The sequence below is a fragment of the Pristis pectinata genome, chromosome 17 (assembly GCF_009764475.1).
Source record: "Pristis pectinata isolate sPriPec2 chromosome 17, sPriPec2.1.pri, whole genome shotgun sequence".
NCBI classification, from domain to species: domain Eukaryota; kingdom Metazoa; phylum Chordata; class Chondrichthyes; order Rhinopristiformes; family Pristidae; genus Pristis; species Pristis pectinata.
Genome location: NC_067421.1, coordinates 21,567,839 through 21,586,980, shown reverse-complemented (window position 1 = coordinate 21,586,980; position 19,142 = coordinate 21,567,839). Strand labels below are relative to the sequence as shown.

Genomic DNA, 19,142 nt, shown 5'->3' with positions numbered 1-19,142 from the left:
CCCTGCCTATTTATTTTTCCAAACCTTTCTATAATCTGAGCAACTGAAGTCAAATTCAAGGGACATCCACATTGACTACATTTAAAAGATGACTTGCATGCACATAGTATCCTTTTAGACATCCCGTAGCACTCAACAGCAAATGAAGTACTTCTCATACTTCTAATGAAGCAGACTCTGAATAGTTTAATGTGCCATTTATTCCATTGTCTGGAAGTTCAACCTTTTCATCATCCTAACTGGCAGATGTGTAGGAACATGTTTATTAACATGAGAAAAGAGCAGATCATGGATTTAAAATCAAAATAGATTATTAGGAAGAGACATGAAATTGTGCTGACTTTTTTTCATTCCAGATTTCCACAGCCATCCCAGGTTCCTTGCTTGTATCTCTCCTCTATAGACTGGAATGGTGAAGTTCTGGCCCATGAAACATGAAATGATGTCTGTACCACCTGCAGGAAATGGGACAAATGCATTTACCATTTTCAACATTGTTTCTCTGAGGACGTAACAGTTGTAAAAACACATTGTAAATCATGCAGCATGCTTATCAACAAAAGTATGTTATAATTTCAATTTTACATTGGACCATATAAAGACAGACAGACACCCACATGTACTTGACACATGTGAGAACAAAGATTCCAGCTAAAGTCATAATATGGACATTGCATCTGGCCATTTAAGACATTAAAACAGGTCAGATGAAATGTGAACAACTGAACTGGAATTGTAAAATAATTCTGTGATAATTATTTGGGAATACATTTTATTTCAACCAATTCCAAATACACCTAAAACTAATAAGCAATAATTCCTGTAAAGTTCTCTCCTAATTTTGGGTTCACTGTATTTACTTGGCATGAGCCTGATATGTCATAGAATTGCCAATTAATGGACTCAAGAGAGGAAAATAAAAACAAATCAAGAATGGACGCCCTGATTAGATGTGCGTCTTTGCTGTGTATGAAAGACGTCGGTGCTTGGTGCCTCTGCGGTTAATTTCCCCCACAAATCATTAATACAGATAATATATATATAACAATTCAGGGTATGCTCCAAGGTGATCTCCTACCCCAAATCCACTGCTCCTAGGACAAGAAAATTGAAGGGAGAAATGCAAGAAATTACAAAAAAAAATGAAGTTTGGATGTGGTTACAGATAGAAATCAATGTTTTTCCCCTAAAATGTCCAAGATATTAAGTATTACGTGTATGTGTACTATAAAAAGAAAATTTAATTTTATCTTGGTAATCAATATAACTGTCCTTGAGCGTTTCATTAAATCAACCACAATGGTGAACATTTTCAGGACTGCAGATGAACAGAGGGAACATCAAGTACAATGGCACCACACAGTGGTCCCCAAATGCAGCCACTATGCCACAAGCACCATCTTTTCCTTCCACACATTTTACAAGATATGTTGATAGGTTCCATGGGAAGGTTAAAAAATAATCCATCTCAAGACTCAATGTGAGCATAATAGAATTTGCAATTTACTGAAAGCTGTGAAACCTTAGAGTCATTACCCTCAACAGAAACATATATAATCTGCATAATATCTCCAAACTAAAAAATAGCAAGAAGAGAAATGGCAGTTAGAAATTAACGATGTATTGAGGAGTGAATTTGTCCAAACAGTTACAGTGAACATGTAAACTAATTCCCACTATGCAGTATGATCAGCTGTTTGGGTTTCCTGAATTTGTATACCCTTTTGGAAGAAAGGCTTCAAACAATTATTTATTAACAATCAAAATCTGTTCACTTCCACTAGGTTCAACTGAACATGTTAAAAAATATTTAGCACATTACAATTTAGCTTGGATGTGCATTCTGTCCTCCACCCTTTTAAATCTTAGAACCATAGAACAATACAGCACAACAGAGGCCCTTCAGCCCACCATGTTGTGCCGCCCTTCAAACCACTCCTAAGACTATCTAACCTCTTCCTCCCACATATCCCTCTATCTTAAATTCCTCCATATGCTTATCTAACAATCTCTTGAACTTGCCCAACGTATCAGCCTCCACCACCACCCTCGGCAGCGCATTCCATGCACCGACCACTCTCTAGGTGAGAAACCTCCCTCTGACGTCTCCCTTGAACTTCCCACCCATTACCTTAAAGCCATGCCCTCTTGTATTGAGAATTGGTGCCCTGGGAAAGAGGTGCTGGCTGTCCACTCTATCTATTCCTCTTAATATTTTGTATACCTCTATCATGTCTTCCCTCATCCTCCTTCTCTCCAATGAGTAAAGCCCTAGCTCCTTTAGTCTCTTCTCATAATCCATACTCTCTAATCCATGCAGCATCCTGGTAAATCTCCTCTGCACCCTTTCCAATGCCTCCACATCCTTCCTATAATGAGGTGACCAGAATTGGACACAATACGCCAAGTGTGGTCTAACCAGGGTTTTGTAAAGCTGCATCATCACTTCGCGGCTCTTAAACTCAATCCCACGATTTATGAAAGCTAACATCCCATAAACTTTCTTAACTACCCTATCCACCTGTGTGGTAACTTTCAGTGATCTGTGGATATGAACCCCCAGATCCCTCTGCTCCTCTACACTGCCCAGAATCCTGCCAATTACCTTGTATTCTGCCTTGGAGTTTGTCCTTCCAAAGTGTACCACCTCACACTTCTCCGGATTGAACTCCATCTGCCACTTGTCAGCCCAGCTCTGCATCCTATCAATATCCCTCTGTAAGCTTCGAGACAGCCCTCCACACTATCCACAGCACCACCGATCTTTGTGTCATCTGCAAACTTGCTAACCCATCCTTCCATCCCCTCATCCAAATCATTAATAAATATCACAAAAGTAGAGGTCCCAGAACCGGTCCCTGTGGGACACCACTAGTCACAGCCCTCCAATCCGAATGCGCTCCCTCCACCACAACCCTCTGCTTTCTACAGGCAAGCCAATTCTGTATCCACACGGCCAAGCCTCCCTGGATCCCATGCCCTCTGAACCTTCTGAAGAAGCCTACCATGCGGAACCTTGTCAAACGCCTTACTAAGATCCATGTAGACCACATCCACTGCACTAACCTCATGAATCTTCCTGGTCACCTCCTCAAAGAACCCTATCAGGCTAGTGAGGCAAGATCTTCCCTTCACAAATCCATGTTGGCTGTCCCTAATCAGTCCATGATTCTCTAAATGCTCATAGATCCTATCTCTAAGAACCCTTTTCCAACAGCTTGCCCACCACAGACGTAAGGCTCACTGGTCTGTAATTCCCTGGACTATCCCTACTACCTTTTTAGAATAAGAGGACAACATTCACCACCCTCCAATCCTCCAGTACCATCCCCGTGGACAACGAGGACTCAAAGATCCTAGCCAATGGTTCAGCAATCTCCTCCCTCACCTCCCGAAGCAGCCTGGGGAATATTCCGTCAGGCCCCTGGGGACTTATCTGTCCAAATATTTTTCTAACAGCTCCAACACATCCTCTCTCTTGATATCTACATACTCTAGAACATTACTCTTACCAACACTGTCCTCAGTGTCATCAAGACCCCTCTCCTTGGTGAATACTGTTGAGAAGTATTCATTGAGAACCTCACCACTTCCACAGCTTCCAGGCACATCTTTCCCACCTTTGTCTTTAATCGGACTTTAATTTACTCTAGCCATCCTTCTGCCCTTCACGTACGAGTAAAAAGCCTTGGGATTCTCCTTAACCCTACTCGCCAAGCCTTTTCATGTCCCCTTCTCGGTCTCCTCAGCCCTTTCTTAAGTTCCCTCCTGTGGTACTCTATATCCTCATGAGCCCTGTCTGATCCTTGCTGCTTACACCTTACGTATGCTGCCTTCTTCTTCTTAACTAGATTTTCCACCTCCTTTGTCACCATGGTTCCTTCACCTTGCCATTCCTTCTCTGCCTCACTGGGACAATTCACCCCTAACATCCTGCAAAGAGATCCCACGAACATCGACCACATCTCCATAGTACATTTCCCTTCAAAAATGTCATCCCAATTCACACCCTCAAGTTCACCTTATAGCCTCAATTCACTTTTCCCCAATTAAATATCTTCCCATCCTCTTTGCTCCTATCCCTGCCCATGACAATTCTAAAGGTATGGAGCAGTGGTTGCTATCCCCCAAATGCTCACTCACCAATAGATCTGTCATCTGTCCTGGTTCAGTACCTAAAACTAGATCTAATATGGCATTCCCTCTAGTCAGTCTGTCAACATACTATGACAGGAATCCATCCTGTGCACACTTAACAAACTCCACCCCTTCTAAACCTTTGGCACTAAGCAGGTGCCAATCAATATTTGGGAAGTTGAAGTCTCCCACTACTAATAACTCTGTATTTTTGCATCTTTCAAAATCTGCCTCCCAATCTGCTCCTCAGTATCCCTACTGCTACCAGGGGGCCTATAGACTACTCCCAGTAGAGTAACTGCTCCTTTCTTTTTCCTAACTTCCACCCATATTGACTCTTGAGAGGATCCTTCTACATTATCCACCCTTTCTGCCGCTGTAATAGTGTCCCTGACCAGTATCACCACCCCTTCTCCTCTTCTCCCCCCCCCCCACTGAAAACCAGGAATATTCAATATCCATTCCTGCCCTGATGTCAGCCATGTCTCTGTGATAGCCACTATATCGTAGTCCCATGTACTTATCCAAGCTCACAGTTCATCTCCCTTAGTCCTGATGCTTCTTGCATTTAAGTAAATGGACTTTAGCCCATCCGCCTTCCTACTTTTATAGCCTGTACTCTGCTTCTCCTTCTTCAAAGCCTCTCTACCTGTTAGATCTGACTTTTCCCCCATCCCCTTCTTCCTCTGACCTAGTCCTCTGGTTCCCATCCCCCTCGCAAACTAGTTTAAACCCTCCCGAACCACCCTAGCAAACCTGGCTGCAAGGATATTGGCCCCCCTCAGGCTCAGGTGTAACCCGTCCTCTCTGTACAGGTCCCACCTTCCCCTGAAGAGATCCCAATGATCTTCTTGTGGAAGGGAGGAAAGATAGAGAGATGCTATAATCACCGGAACTGCTGAACTATCCATCACCCGCAAGAACAAATCAAATGCTCTGCTACACATCACAAGAAAAACTTAAGCAAATAAATAAGATATGGTTTGGTTTTACCAAGCTATTAGTTTCCAAAGCGACACAACCATTCAAGCATTTGCATTGACAGAAAATGCATCAATTTTAATAGAGTGCAATTTATGTTGTGTTAGAAATGGGACTGAGGAGCTTTTCATCAGCTTAGTACTATAGAGTCTCATTTTGACTGCATAGTGTTGCCTGAAGTTGATGTAGCACCTCAACAAGTACGACTAGCACTATAAGCAGCATACCTATATTACACCTCAGCAGAATTTACTAATTAATCTTGTTGATTTTACAAATAGCTTTGTGTACAGCACGAGCCAGTGGCATATGAAATTGGTATAATTGCAAAGGATTTGAAAATGATAGAACACTGCCAATGTGGCTTCAGCCTTCAAAATACACCATCAGATGAATTATCTTTCAAAAACCTGAAGAAAGGGAAATTAATTTCCACTCCCCCACCTCCCCTCCATTTGATCTCCAATATCGATTCTAATTCTTGAACACCCATCTCCTAATAAGGCAAAGAGTCCTGCTGTAATGTTGTATGTAACTAAGGCCCCCTGGGCATCTATTATTGCTCTGAGGTAACAAAATAATTGCAAAAATGATTAACACAAATTATAAAACTGCATGCAAACATGCCAAAGAACCCACTATTTATCTGCGCATTGAAAGTGCCATTAATTACCCCACAAAGGAGTTCACTATCTCACATATCTAGAGAGGTCTTGCTTCTGAATAGCAATTCAAGTAACACTTTCCAAATGGCCTATATGATTAATTTAATTTGCCTCAGAAAATCACATAAAGCAATGCTCCAGTACTGTTAGCTGCTTTGCATTCATTTAATTATAGAACATTGTCAAGTAATATCATAAATCATTTAAGCCTGAAAAAAAGCATTGATTTAGCAGTGTAATTTACTACTCTGAATTTATGGGGACCACTCCTATTACCAAGAGGTGGAGATCAGCCATGACAGAAGGTGATTAAAGCTAACAGCAGAAATGAAATGAGTTTTTTTGGGAGATTTAGCCATGTACCAGTTGATTCATCTTGCGGCTTTGAGAAGCCTAGCTGTCTGAGCTGTTAAGTAAGCTCTTATAACCGATAAAAGATTCTATTTTGTTCAATTCAAATCCCTCACCCCTACGTTTCCCATTCTTTACCACATCCCTATTTTTGACTGCAAGATTAACTGGACTTTAGTGTCTCGGCAAATCTCCAGTTCAGGGCTCAAATGCATCACATGGGAGACATGTTACAGCAGTAGTAATTTTTTCCACGTAGTGAAATTGTCTATTTTGTAGCTTTGTTAAAATTCACAAAGCCCACCCCATAATATCCTGGCAGATTGGATTGCCAGCCACAGAGGGGAATTAACCCATGACCCAAGCTTCCATGACACAAGAATCTTTTACTCTTTTCATTGACAAAAAAACAGTCCCAAGATTGAGCACTGTCGTTTACTTAATGTCTTATTCCGAATGTAAATGTATTCACTCAGTTCCTGCAACAAAACAACCTTTACCATGAGTTAAAATTGATAAAAACTATTTTTTTTCTGCAACACCACTGTGTAAAGTGGTGTCACCAAGGTAATAAAACTGGAAAACTGATCAATGTTTTTACACATTACACTTATTATTCCTGAACCAAAGCAAAGTTAAATAAGGTAGATAAAATATCTGATTATATATAAAAGTAGTCAATCTATATGATTGAATGGGCATGGGGTCTGCAATTCAGATCAACATTAAAGAAGAATGGCAAGGCTGCATAGGATGGAGCATACAATGGGAGCCATATTCAGGGAGGAGGATAAATGCAAGTGTTCAGACTATGGAATTCTGCTCAGGGTCACAGGCAAGGAGCAAACAACGGCTTACCGATACTTAGGTGCAAATTACAGCTTGTCTGAAATCAGCCCCATCTAATTTCATTTAAGAAACAGATGGCAGAAGTTGTCACAAAAAAAACTATCTAATGATATCAGTCATCCTTTCTGGCAAACTATTTCGGCTTCAGGTCCCCCTATGCAAAGAAACACTTCCTGAAATCAGCCCTAAACTTACTTGTCACAACTTTGAACCTGTGCCTCTCAATTGGAAAATACTGCTTATGTCTTGGTTTTGCAACCCTTGACATTAATATTTATCTTAAGCTGGTTATTTACAGTGTTGTTTTGTTTGGCATTGTTAAATTGCCCATAGTTCTCTTTCCTATATTGTCATTCATCTTCTTTGCTCTTTCCTGCAATACTAAAGCCTAGGGAAGGATATCTGTAATACTCATCATGACAGCACAGATCACAATTAAAGTCTCATTTTTCATTCCCACTAAGTTGGTCAAAAGCATGTAGCAGTACACATAGTTTTAGATTTGTCTGCACTGAACTTCATTTGCTATTGATTAATCCAGCCACAACCCTGCATCCCAATCTCAGTTGCCTCTTCTGATCATTCAGTTTGAGTGTCTCTGTGGATTAAACCACATCACAGTGATCTTTGATTTTATTTATGTATGCTCAGAAGATGAAGAGTTCGAAACTAACTTTTTGTTCACCCCCTTCCACACTGACCACTGCAACTTAGCGCTCCCTGCTTGCTTCATTTTAAATTTGAAAATTAAAACGCTGCAGATCCTGGAAATCTAAAACAAAAACAGAAAACACTGGAAATACTCAGCAGGTCCAGCCACATCTGTGAAGAGAAACAGTGTCATCATTTCAGGTCAGAGACCCTGCATCAGAACTGCATTCCTCTACTGTGGAATCTCCAACCTGAAATGTTGACTCTGTGTCTCTTCCCCACACAGGTGGTAATTTTAAAGTTTTGTTACACTGATAAATAGAGGACTTAGAAAGGAAGTTGGTTACTAGTGTATTTTTAAAAAAACATCTTGGAAGTTAGGCATACATCTTGAGGGTTTGCGCCATTCATTTGAGATTGGTCTCCTGAAGAGAATGGTTTTCTAAACCATTCTAAAACTGTGTTCACTGTCACTCGAGGGGTTCTTTTCATGTAAAGAAGCTGCAATATTGTCTATCCTTTCACAGTCTCAAGGATTCCCAGTCTGTTTTTGCATGTCAATTGAACAACTCTGAAGTTTAGTCACAACTGGCCGGTAAAATAACATAACAGCCAGGATAAACTGATGTTGGTTGAGGGACAAGTTTTTTCCAGATGCAGAAAAAGTTCCTATACCATGATTGAAATAGTGCTGTGGGTTCTTCTACATCAACCAAAGATAGACTTTGCTTTAAATCTCACCTGAAAAATGATACCTCTATCTGTCCAGACACCCCTGAGTATCACTTATGTTCTATAGTCAACACGGGAGTGGAATTTAAGCCCCTATCTTCTGAATCTGATAGAAGTCTGCTCTCTCTCTGAGTGGGTGATGACAATATTTTTCTGTAACGTTTAATTTCATAATTTTTCATTAAGTTGTGATTAATCTGAATAGAATTCAGGAGCCATTTTTGAACAGATACACAATATCTGCCTGATTTCAATAAGAATCCAAGTCAAGATAATTATCAGTGCATTACAAATTTCCTCCTTTCCATTTTCTATGTACCCTATGGTATATACAAGTCTTCTATTCCAGAAGATACATCTGCTTTTCAGTTCATCGCAAAACCTTTCTCTAAAGTCAAAGTACGCATACATGTATGTATATTGTTAGCATTCTTCCAATTTAAGTTGAAATAAAAATTTCAGGGAAATTGTTTTTTTTTTATCTATTCTGATAACTGAGCTACTTACCATCCTCATCTTCATAGCTCCTTTGTGGTTTCAGCTTTCTCCAATATTGTAATTTCCATTTTTATTGTTCCTTCCTATCCATATTAAGTATTGTTATTTATTTTACTCCCACTGCACTGCATTAGGATGTTTATTTATCCCTAACATTTCAAGATTACTGCAAACTTGCAGCTTGTTCTATCCAATACATGTAAACAGTAACTCTGCCAACATGTGGAGAGAGAGAAAGACAGGGTGACAGTACAGATGCAGGCTCTTCATCAGAACTGGAAGGTAAGCAAGTCCTTAATCTTGGTGAAGGGTTAGCACCTGAAACCTTTTTTTCTCTTTGCAGATGCTATTAATTTCCAGCATTGCACATTTCCATTCACAAATTGTGTAGCCTGCTCCTTTTGTGGAAAGCAAACATTTCAAGCAAATCTTCCACATTTGAATATGATTGTATCTTCCCCCCTGAAGTCTTCCTCTTCTATCCATATTCTGTTGGCATGGAATTCTATGCAGCAGAATGTAGAATTAGATAAATACTTGAACTACTGAATTACTGCAGGGTGAGGCAACTGGAAACTATCAATGGGAACATTATGTAACAGGAAAGCATCAGTGACATTGAAAGGGGAAAGTTTACAGGGCTTGGTTGAGGACCAGGCCCCTGCAGAAAACTCAAGAAAGGAAATAGAGCTGGACAGAGATTGGAATTTTCTGATGGATGTGACAAAGTTGGCAAAATTTGAAATAGTTATAACAAAGGAGAAATTAAGACAGAGAAAGCACCTAAGAGAAGGGTGACATGGTGTGGTCATATTTAAAACAGACAAGAAGATTCCATAGGGGAAAATAAGTAACTAAATTGCATTACCAGAGACTCCCTTAAAAGACCAAAAAGGAGAGGGAATGAAATGGGGAGAGGCACATGGGAGAGGGGTTAGAAGAAAGATTTGCATAACTGAAGTTGGTGGAGAGGAAGGATCCTCACTAGAGACTATGTTTGAATAGAACATGACCTGAGAGCTTTAGGATGCCCATTTTTAAGTTCGAAGTGGATAAAAAGGAATTTATTTTTTTAAAAAGCCTGTTTTGTGAAATTCCAATAGAATATAAAACACAAGTTGCATAAATAATACAAACCACAACTGGGTTATGGATAATTACCTACTAATACAAAATGGAAGATAACATCTGGGCTGCTAAACTATAAATGGAAGAGAGCAATTACCGTCATCACTAGATCTAGAGACAGCCTTCAGTTGTAATTTTTCAAGGCTCAGTGAACTCTGATTATCTGGCAAAGTTTTGGGATGGTTTGATTAAGTACTTGCAATCCTGATATGAACAACAAATGAAGCATAATTTTTTTATATGGTTGCATTAGAATTAACTCACAAGACAGCTGTTTTCCCAAAGCTGAGAGTGCAGGAACACCCAAGCACCCAGCATATTATTTACCAGCCCAGACAACAGCAAGGTTCCCAGCAGTTATGATCACCTTAATAATTAACACGTTGGCTAACAGAGCAGGAGTCACAGCTTAAAGAATTCTGAATCTGGGTGGCTGGAGAACTGAACAATCAACTCTGGCAAAGAAGGCTGACTCAGCTCCAATTTTCCATCACTGATCAAGTCATCCTGGAAGAACTCAACCTCAGAGAGAACACACTTACTTCAGTTCCTTCTTCCCACAAGGTAATAAGGCTTCAGTTGCGGTTTACATTACAACTGAATGGATAGACAGCAATTGTCAGAAGCCCTTTGACGATATAAAGGGCAGCACGGCACAGTTAAAAAGGTTAGTGTGTTGTAAATGTCTGATGGACCCCATCATGAACACACACTATGCTCCAGTAATTGCTGCTTCCACCTAATGAACATAATCAATACAGCACAGCAACAGGTCCTTCTCCCCATATCCGTGCCGACCATGATACCAATCTAACTAACCCCACCTGCCTGCACATGGTCCGTATTCCTCTATTCTCTGCCTGTTCACGTGTCTGTCTAAATACCTCTTAAACATTGCTATCGTATCTGCTTCTACTATATCCACTGGCAGCATGCTCCAGGCATCTACCACTTTCTGTAAAAAAACTTGGCTCGCACATCTGCTTTAAAATTTCCCCCTCCCACCTTAAAGCTGTGCCCTCTAGTATTTGGCATTTCCACCCTGCGAAAAAGACTCTACGTACCCTATCTAAGCCTCTCATAATTTTATAATTCTTTCAGGTCGCCTCTCAGCCTCCAATGCTCCAGAAAAAACAAGCCAAGTTTGTCCAACCTCTCCTTATAGCTAATACACTCCAATCCAATCCAGGCAACATCCTAGTGAACCTGTCCTGCACAGTCTCCAAAGCCTCCACGTCCTTCCTATGGTGTGGTGACCAGAACAGCACACAATACTCCAAATGTGACCTAACCAAAGTTTTATACAGCTGCAACGCAACTTCCTAACTTATATACTCAGCACCCTAACTGATGAAGGCAAACATGCTGTATGCCTTCTTTACAACCCTATCCACTTGTGTTGCCACTTTCAGGTGTGGACTTGTACCCCAAGATCCTTCTGTACATCATTGTCCTAATAATACTGCCACCTACTCTTGCATTTCACCATCCAAAATGCATCACTTCACACTTGTCAGGATTAAACTCCATCTGGCATTTCTCCACCTAAATTTCCAACTGGTCTATATCCTGCTGCATCCTTTGACAACCTTCCAGAATATTCACAACTCGTGTCATCTGCAAACTTACTGATCAGACCACCCATAGTTTCATCCTTCCCCTTTTCAATAAAGGAGCTATTTTCACTATTTTTCTATCCAGTGGAATTTTCCCAAAATTTAGGGATATTTCGAAAATTAAAATCGATGCATCATCCATCTCACCCTAGAGTCCACCAGAGACTCCATCCAGAGGACACCTCAAACACAGCCCGATCATTTCCTAAGTAGGCCTTACCCAGTGATTGCAATTTTCCTGAGTTCCTTCGTCCCCTACAGTTCCCAGTCTGCAAGTATTTCTGGAATGTTACCTGTGTCCTCTTTTGTGAAGACTGATGCAAAATATCTGTTGAATTCTTCTGCCATCTCCTTGTTTTCCACTGTTAATACCACTGACTCATTTCCTTGCAGATAATGCTCACCTTGTTAACTCTTTTTTAATCTATTATGTAAACTCCTACTGGCTGCTTTTATATTTCTGGTTAACTTCATCCCATTCTCTAATTTTTCCTTCTTAATTAATCTTTCTTAATATTCTGTCCCATCTTCTGATCTGTCACCCAAGTTTGCACAATTACATGCTTTTTCTTTAAATTTGATACAATCTTTAACTTCCTTCAAATGGTGGGTGCTCCCCTTGGAATTCTTTTTCACCGGAAGATCCTCTTAAACATCTGGCGCTGCATCTTGACAGATTGATCTCAACCTCATTTGCCGTTTCACTTGAGCTAGCTTTCCTTTCTTGCTCTCATACTTGCCCATATTTAAGTTTAAAATACTAAGTTTTGAACCATTCCTCTTTCCCTCAAATCACATGTAAATTCACTTCCATGATGATCGTGACTGACAAGGGACTCCTTCACAATGAGATCATTAATTAATCCTACCTTACTGCACAATTCCAAGCCCCCATGAATATCGCTGCACCTTTCTGACAAGCTCCATACTTCACCCTTCTGGCACTCTGTTCGTTGTTCATTGGGGATCCTAAAATCACACACACGTGACCACTTGCCTTTATTATTTTTCATCCTTATCAAAACTGCTTCCACTTTCTGGTTACCTGAGCTACAGTCTTCCTTCTCTACTGTATTACGACCATTGTTAATTACCAGAGCCAGTCCTCCACCTTTGCCTAACTTCCTTTCCTTCATGAATGTCATGTACCCTTTGATATTCAGATGCCAATCTATGCTGTCCTGTATCTGAAGCATTTTATTTTCCTTCTATAACTTGCTGATTTTGCTTCTAGTCGCCAGTGTTTCTGTATGAAGGCATCAATTCTGAATAATGTAAACTATGCCATTAATGCTCTCTGCAATTAAAGGAAAAGACTTCCATGGAGCTGTTGTCTCAATGGACAAATATCCAACATCCAAGGAGATAAGAAATGGTCACTAACTTTTCCTAGATGCTTGCCTATCAAAAGATTTTGGGGAGTTGGTAAAAGTGATTACAGCACACATTTCAAAGTGCAAGCCAGTTCATTCTGTCTAAACGTTAATCTATAATGCAAGGCAAAAATGAAGTCAACCATCCTGAATGATCAGATTTCTCCAGAATTCTTGTCCTAGTTGAGAATTCTGCCTAGATTTTAAGAAAGGCAGTCTGAAAATAGATGCAAAAATAAATCATCCTTCCTGATTATCCCAAGTCACCTTCTACTTTCTGCCTGAGGAATCTAGTGGTGCTCGACTTCCACAAACATCCCAGACCAATTTACAGTCAACAAAGTACTTCTGAAAAGCAATCTTTATTCTAATATGTGAACTTACAGCAATACAATAACAACAAAGTAATCTTTCCTCTAGTAATATTGGCTGGAGAATACATATTGATCAGGACAACCACATTAACTCCCCTAGTTTTGTTTTCAAAGTAATATCATGGATATTTTAGGTCCAATTGTAAGAGGGAACAGGGCTTTGATTTAAAAGATGACACCTTCAGGAATGCAATGTTCCTTCATATGGCATTGGAGACTCTGCCTAGATTTTTGTGCTTAAGTTTCTGAAGTGAAATTCAAGTCCACAACCTCAATCAAGATTAAGCTGCTGAGCTCTAACAAGGTGAATGGTAGGTGAAACTGCACTCTTGGTTTTCCCCTCTCAGTAAGGAGATTATTACCTAATCTTGAGAAAGCAGTCTGAGCATATCTCAAGTTCTTCTACAGATAGAAAGTTGACATTTCACAATTAGAGGATACTTCAGTACAGATTATTCATATAGTGAGTACAGTCTGGGAGTTCTTTTCTCTGACAGGATTGTTGTGGAATAATCTATGTACAGGGCATAAAAATCCAACATCACAATGCGAGCAGATAGTTAAAAATCATTGCAAAAAGTTTAAGGCTTACTTAGTGTTCTTTCTGAGCTTATGCTCTAATTAAAAAAGGTGTATTGATTGCATGGCATTCTACTAAAGTTTGATCAATATTACTTGAAATGTTATCTGAGACTTCTTTCATTTTTAATCTTGCATGAAACATTGAAATGAACCTTATTTCTGACTGATGAAGCTGATGCAACATATGCCATTCTCTTCAAAGTACTTTCGCTGATACAATGTCACATATCCTTTCCAACTCTCACCGAGCTTCAGTAAAGGATCAGTTGAACATGATCATCTAACAGGTTCTATTTCAGGACAAGCCGTTGTGTACTTCTCCTTGTCACAATAATAAGGATGAAGAGCTATGAGAAATGCTTTAGAAAAACACGTGTAAACTATGATTATCTTCACTGAAAGTTTGACCTATTAGGGAGGAAATATATTAAATATGAAATATAAAAGCAATAAGAAACTTTTAGTTCCCATGTGTAGAGATTCAGCAATATATTGACAAGATATACTATGTTTATTTCCTTTGAAGACTGTGGAAATTTCTTTCCCTTCAAAAGAAGTGGAATCCTAGCAGCAGCTTGCAATTATCAGCTCCAGGATGAAATGCAAGAAAAATTGAGAGCTTTGCTTTTGGATTACAAGAAAATGGATATTTGGTGACAAAAATATTCACTAAATTATAGCAGCAAACATTAGTTAATTTACAAAGTCTCCTCAAGCCTTTTAAACAATAATCTGTGTAAAACTCATGAAAGAAAGTCACAATGTGATTTTGCTAGGTCTTCAGTGCTATTAATTTTCAACACTTTCCGAGAAGAATGCATTGTTTGGCTGCATTCCAATTATAAAGAATTATTCACCCGAACAAAATCAGAATATGCAATATTTTGCATTTTCTCCCTCCCTACCAATATCCAGACCATCATTTCATCAAATCAAGTGGTTACAGGATGAAATCATTCTCTGTCTCACCAGCAGGACTTTTTTTGTTAAATCATGTAAAAGATTTCCTTTCAAAAGGCAGTATGCTTTCCCATTTTTAATGTAGTCATCCTCATCAAGGGAAGCCCAAATGTGAATGGGCATGACAATTGTGTAAAAGATAGGAAATTGCAAATTTGGTTTTAAATTACCACATTACAATACTGTAGCTAAAGTACCGAGCCATTCCATTAGTCTCATTTTTAAATTTTATCTAACTAGAAAAAACTAATGTTCTACACTAAGTATTCTAACCTCACAGAAAATCAACCCAGTTTATTATATTAATGTCATTTGCTTTTACATTTTATTTCCTCCTTTCCCCAAAACAAAACATTCCAGTTTTTATGGAAAAGCACTCTTACTGCTAAGACATCCCTCTATTTCTACTCAATGTGTCTCTTTGGCTGTGTAGCTTATGTTATGAACTCATTGAAAGGTGGGACTTGGTCATCAATCTTTGTTTTGTCAAACATTTTGCTATGCATGACAGAATGCAACATAAAATTAGTATTCTACCCACGAACTTCTTTACCAGTGTTCTTGGCTTGATGAGGATGTTATTTCAAGGATGAAATACATCTGAGACATGAGTTGCATCACATAATAGAGCATGGTTACAAATGGACTGTCTAATGTAAATATGATATCGATTGCCTGAAATCTCACCTGTGATTGAGCCCAACAGGATATTGCTTTTGATGTGCTTGTAGACATAATCATAGGTCAGAGGTTTGAGAGGAGATCCAGTTGATAGGAGAGTGTGTAGTGTCTGCAGACTGTGAGTTTCACCTCAAAAAAGAAAATTTTGACTTAAATGTTAATTTCAGATAGGGCTATTAACATTCACACGAAAAGTAACACTTACAAATGCTATATACTTATATGACATTAGTTACAGTATATGTATTAATTTTTAAATTTTCACTGCAATTTACCCATGAAGTTTTTGTCTTACGAACAATTTCATTACCTATAACCTAATTTCTTCTACATCAGTTTCCTATAACATAACTAATTTGTGTCCTTAAAATGACAATCATAAGTGACACATCAATTGCCTGCAGCTTCAGAATTCAGATCCATTTACAATTAAGCCATCTGGAAATAAAAGGCTCACTCAGTATTTAATCACACTTTAAAGGCAAGAATTGTAGTAATTATTGAATTCTAAGTTCTGACGATACTTTATGAAAACCATGTAGCTGGATCTCCATGCATTTGACATTATCACATAGATATACTGTATAAATTCTTTTATCAGACAAACAAATAAAATCTATGTAGTACAAGAGTGCTGAATAGATTGACAACTTTCTAACTATAGTTAATTCATTGTTGGTCATAGAAGTTTGGCTTAATTTTTCAAAATAAACACTAATTGCTCAGGGTCATATTGGAAGCTTCAGTGTTTCATGATCAACCACATAGGTCCTTTATTATTAATTAATCAAAATAGTTTAGACTTTAAAAAATTAGTCTTATTTGAACATCAAGGCCTTTTTTGTTTGCAATATTTCTCCTGTTTTGAAATAGGCTTTCCTGCACTCCTGATTCTTTGGAGTCTAAGAAACGATAGGCTAACCACTGATCTTTGAAAGCAGACAATTTGAAAAGACTCTCAAATGTTCTAAGAACTGACAGAATAAAAGCACTTGTGCTTTTTGATTTTAAGAAAAGCAGCTTCAAGATCTGTGGTGAAGTGTTAGCTAAAAGGCTAGTGAAGATATCTGCATAGAAATTGAAGTTCACCCTTTCATGGTGCACCACTTGTAGCATCAATGTCCAAATGGGTAACACCTGTTTCCCAATGACAGATGCCTGCAGAGCTTGTGGCTGCCTCACCAATGCCATGCTCTTCACTGGGAAGCAAATCAGCTGAAGTACCATGGCTTACTGAGCTGCCGTGAAGGTGGGAAGACGAGGCTGGAGGTGGTGTTTTCCTGAGCATGCTACACGTGATGGTACAGCTTGATTCACCCCTGTGCCACAAGTGGCCACAGGCCACTGCAAGTTGTGGGCCAATCAAAGGATCACAAACAATTTCTTCACAAAAAATCCATGATCAGTGAAGAGAATTCCAATGAATTATGTATTATTCTGCTGACCATGGGAAAGTGAAGCAGGGAGATGCTGTGTGCAGGACACCAAGGTGACAGTGCAGATCCTTTAATTGCCGTCTCATTCCTGCACCCTCTGTAATGGGCTTCTTTTTCCTTCAATTAGTAATAGTAGGTCGTTGGTCATTGGATTCCCCCACAAGCTCCAATTTCAACCAGCACTAGAAGGAACGTGTGTTGTGCAACCTCCTGATTACATTAGGTTTATGAATGGTGCTGTGTTGCCGTGCTATACACAATGTCAAGGTGAATGCTATCAGTAATCACCCAGCCCAATTTCCTCATGATCACTATTTGGCAGATCTTTTATACACAAATTTCACATCAAAAGATATATAAAAGGGTACAATTTCTGTGCAATAATGTACAAAAGACAGATGCCTGTAAGATAGAATAGCAGAGATTCCATAGGGAAAATTTTATAGCTGTTACACACAATTGCTATAGACTATTGGGATCATAATCCATTCCAAATAAACTTTCAAACAGTTTCCATAGCTACGTGCGACTGACAATGAATCTATTCAAAATTATGTTATAATTGTTGTGACACTTCATGTCAAATCCTATCTAAGCATATCTGAAAGGGTAGTTGAAGCAGTCTTAATAGTAATTTTCAAAAAGGAATTATTAAGAAATCTCCAAGATTGTGAGAAAAGAGAACAGTAGGTATACCGGACAGCTCTGCTGAAGTTTTGATATAGGTGCAATGGGTCAAATGGCTTTCACTTCCCTGTATGTTATTATTCTATAATTCAATAACAAATCCCAAATTAGGACAACAAATTGTGAATTTTTATAAAAATAAAGCAACCCCAATTAAGAATGCGTAACAATGTCATTAAAGAAAGTTGAACATTTTTTTTTGCAGCTAGAAACATTAACAAGTATTACCTGGTTTCAGATTCTTTTCTTCCAGAACAGCCAGCCATTTTGCACCAGTCCCAAGTATTGTAATTCTGAGGAAGAGGAGAAGAAAGAAAGATAATAAATATCAACTTACAGTTTGCTTTCTTTGATTTTGACTACAGGGCTGCATTACTTATTTTGGCATTTTTACTAAAGCTGAAAGTACTGTATTAGTTGCTGCTCTGGAATATCAACATTTTGGATTCCCTTCCTTAGAAACCAAATAAAATATGTTATTAAGGTTCCCTTTTGCATAAAGGGTCTTAATTCCATGACCCATAGAACATACGCTGACACACTGTCACTTTTTATTTATCCTGTGACCTAACTAAATGGTTGCCAGTTTACTAAAAGCCATGTTATGGATTCTTACTTGCCAAGAATGGAGTTGAAGAACCCATTTCTAACAGGACCCTCAGAGTAAAAGGTGCCCACAATTCCCCTTACAAATTCAACATACAACAGGTGATATTTGGTGTCCTGGCTAACCCATTCAATCTTAAAACTCAATGATTTTATGTGCAGAAACAAGGAAAAATTACAGTATTCACTATCATCCCCATGCACAGCATCAACCAAGGAACCAAAGCTACTATTAAGCAAAAAAACGAACAGGTGAAACCACAAGATGCATGGTGGCAAAGTACACTCTCATTTCAATGGCTGGGATGGGAACTTTGTATATATGGAAAATGGAATAAAATATATGGAAAAAATGTCTAAGATCTATTTACTACTGCTTCAACTTTGCATAAAATTACCTTGCAAATCTAAAACATCTACTCAATTACATTAAAAGTGCAAGGAAGCTATACTTGTGGATTTGGTGATAAATTCTATCCTTTAGTCAAAGCAGCTTCACTTCACGTTTCCATTAAGGTGGCAGATTTTTTTTTGATGGGTACAGAATGTCACCGTCAGAAACTGAGCTGAAGCAAAGATTAATTTTTCTTCTAATATTTTCCCCTGATCTTTACCGAGGTACAGTTTAAAATTTATAACCCAAGAAATTACATTGCGAATAAATTACTTAAAATATGAATTGGTGGTGGAGCTTTTTTTTAAAATGATGCCTTAGAAATTGCAACATGAACTGGCTGTTCAGTCAAGCTATTCTTCTATATTGGCTGAAAATGCAATGCATCAATCATTTCAACCTACAGAAGATCATACTGCTGTGTATAACCAAGAGCATTTG

At 38.7% G+C, this 19,142-nt stretch overlaps 1 protein-coding gene across 1 annotated transcript in view; it reads right to left on the bottom strand.

The window, feature by feature from the left end:
- aacs (acetoacetyl-CoA synthetase) overlaps window positions 1-19,142 on the bottom strand; it is a 103,013-nt gene that overhangs the window by 17,365 nt on the left and 66,506 nt on the right. The window contains exons 11-13 of the mRNA XM_052032020.1: window positions 17,930-17,994; window positions 15,585-15,707; window positions 342-455 (exon numbers count right to left, since the gene is read on the bottom strand). Of these exons, the coding sequence (XP_051887980.1) occupies window positions 342-455; window positions 15,585-15,707; window positions 17,930-17,994 (302 nt within the window). The remainder of the gene's footprint in view (window positions 1-341; window positions 456-15,584; window positions 15,708-17,929; window positions 17,995-19,142) is intronic.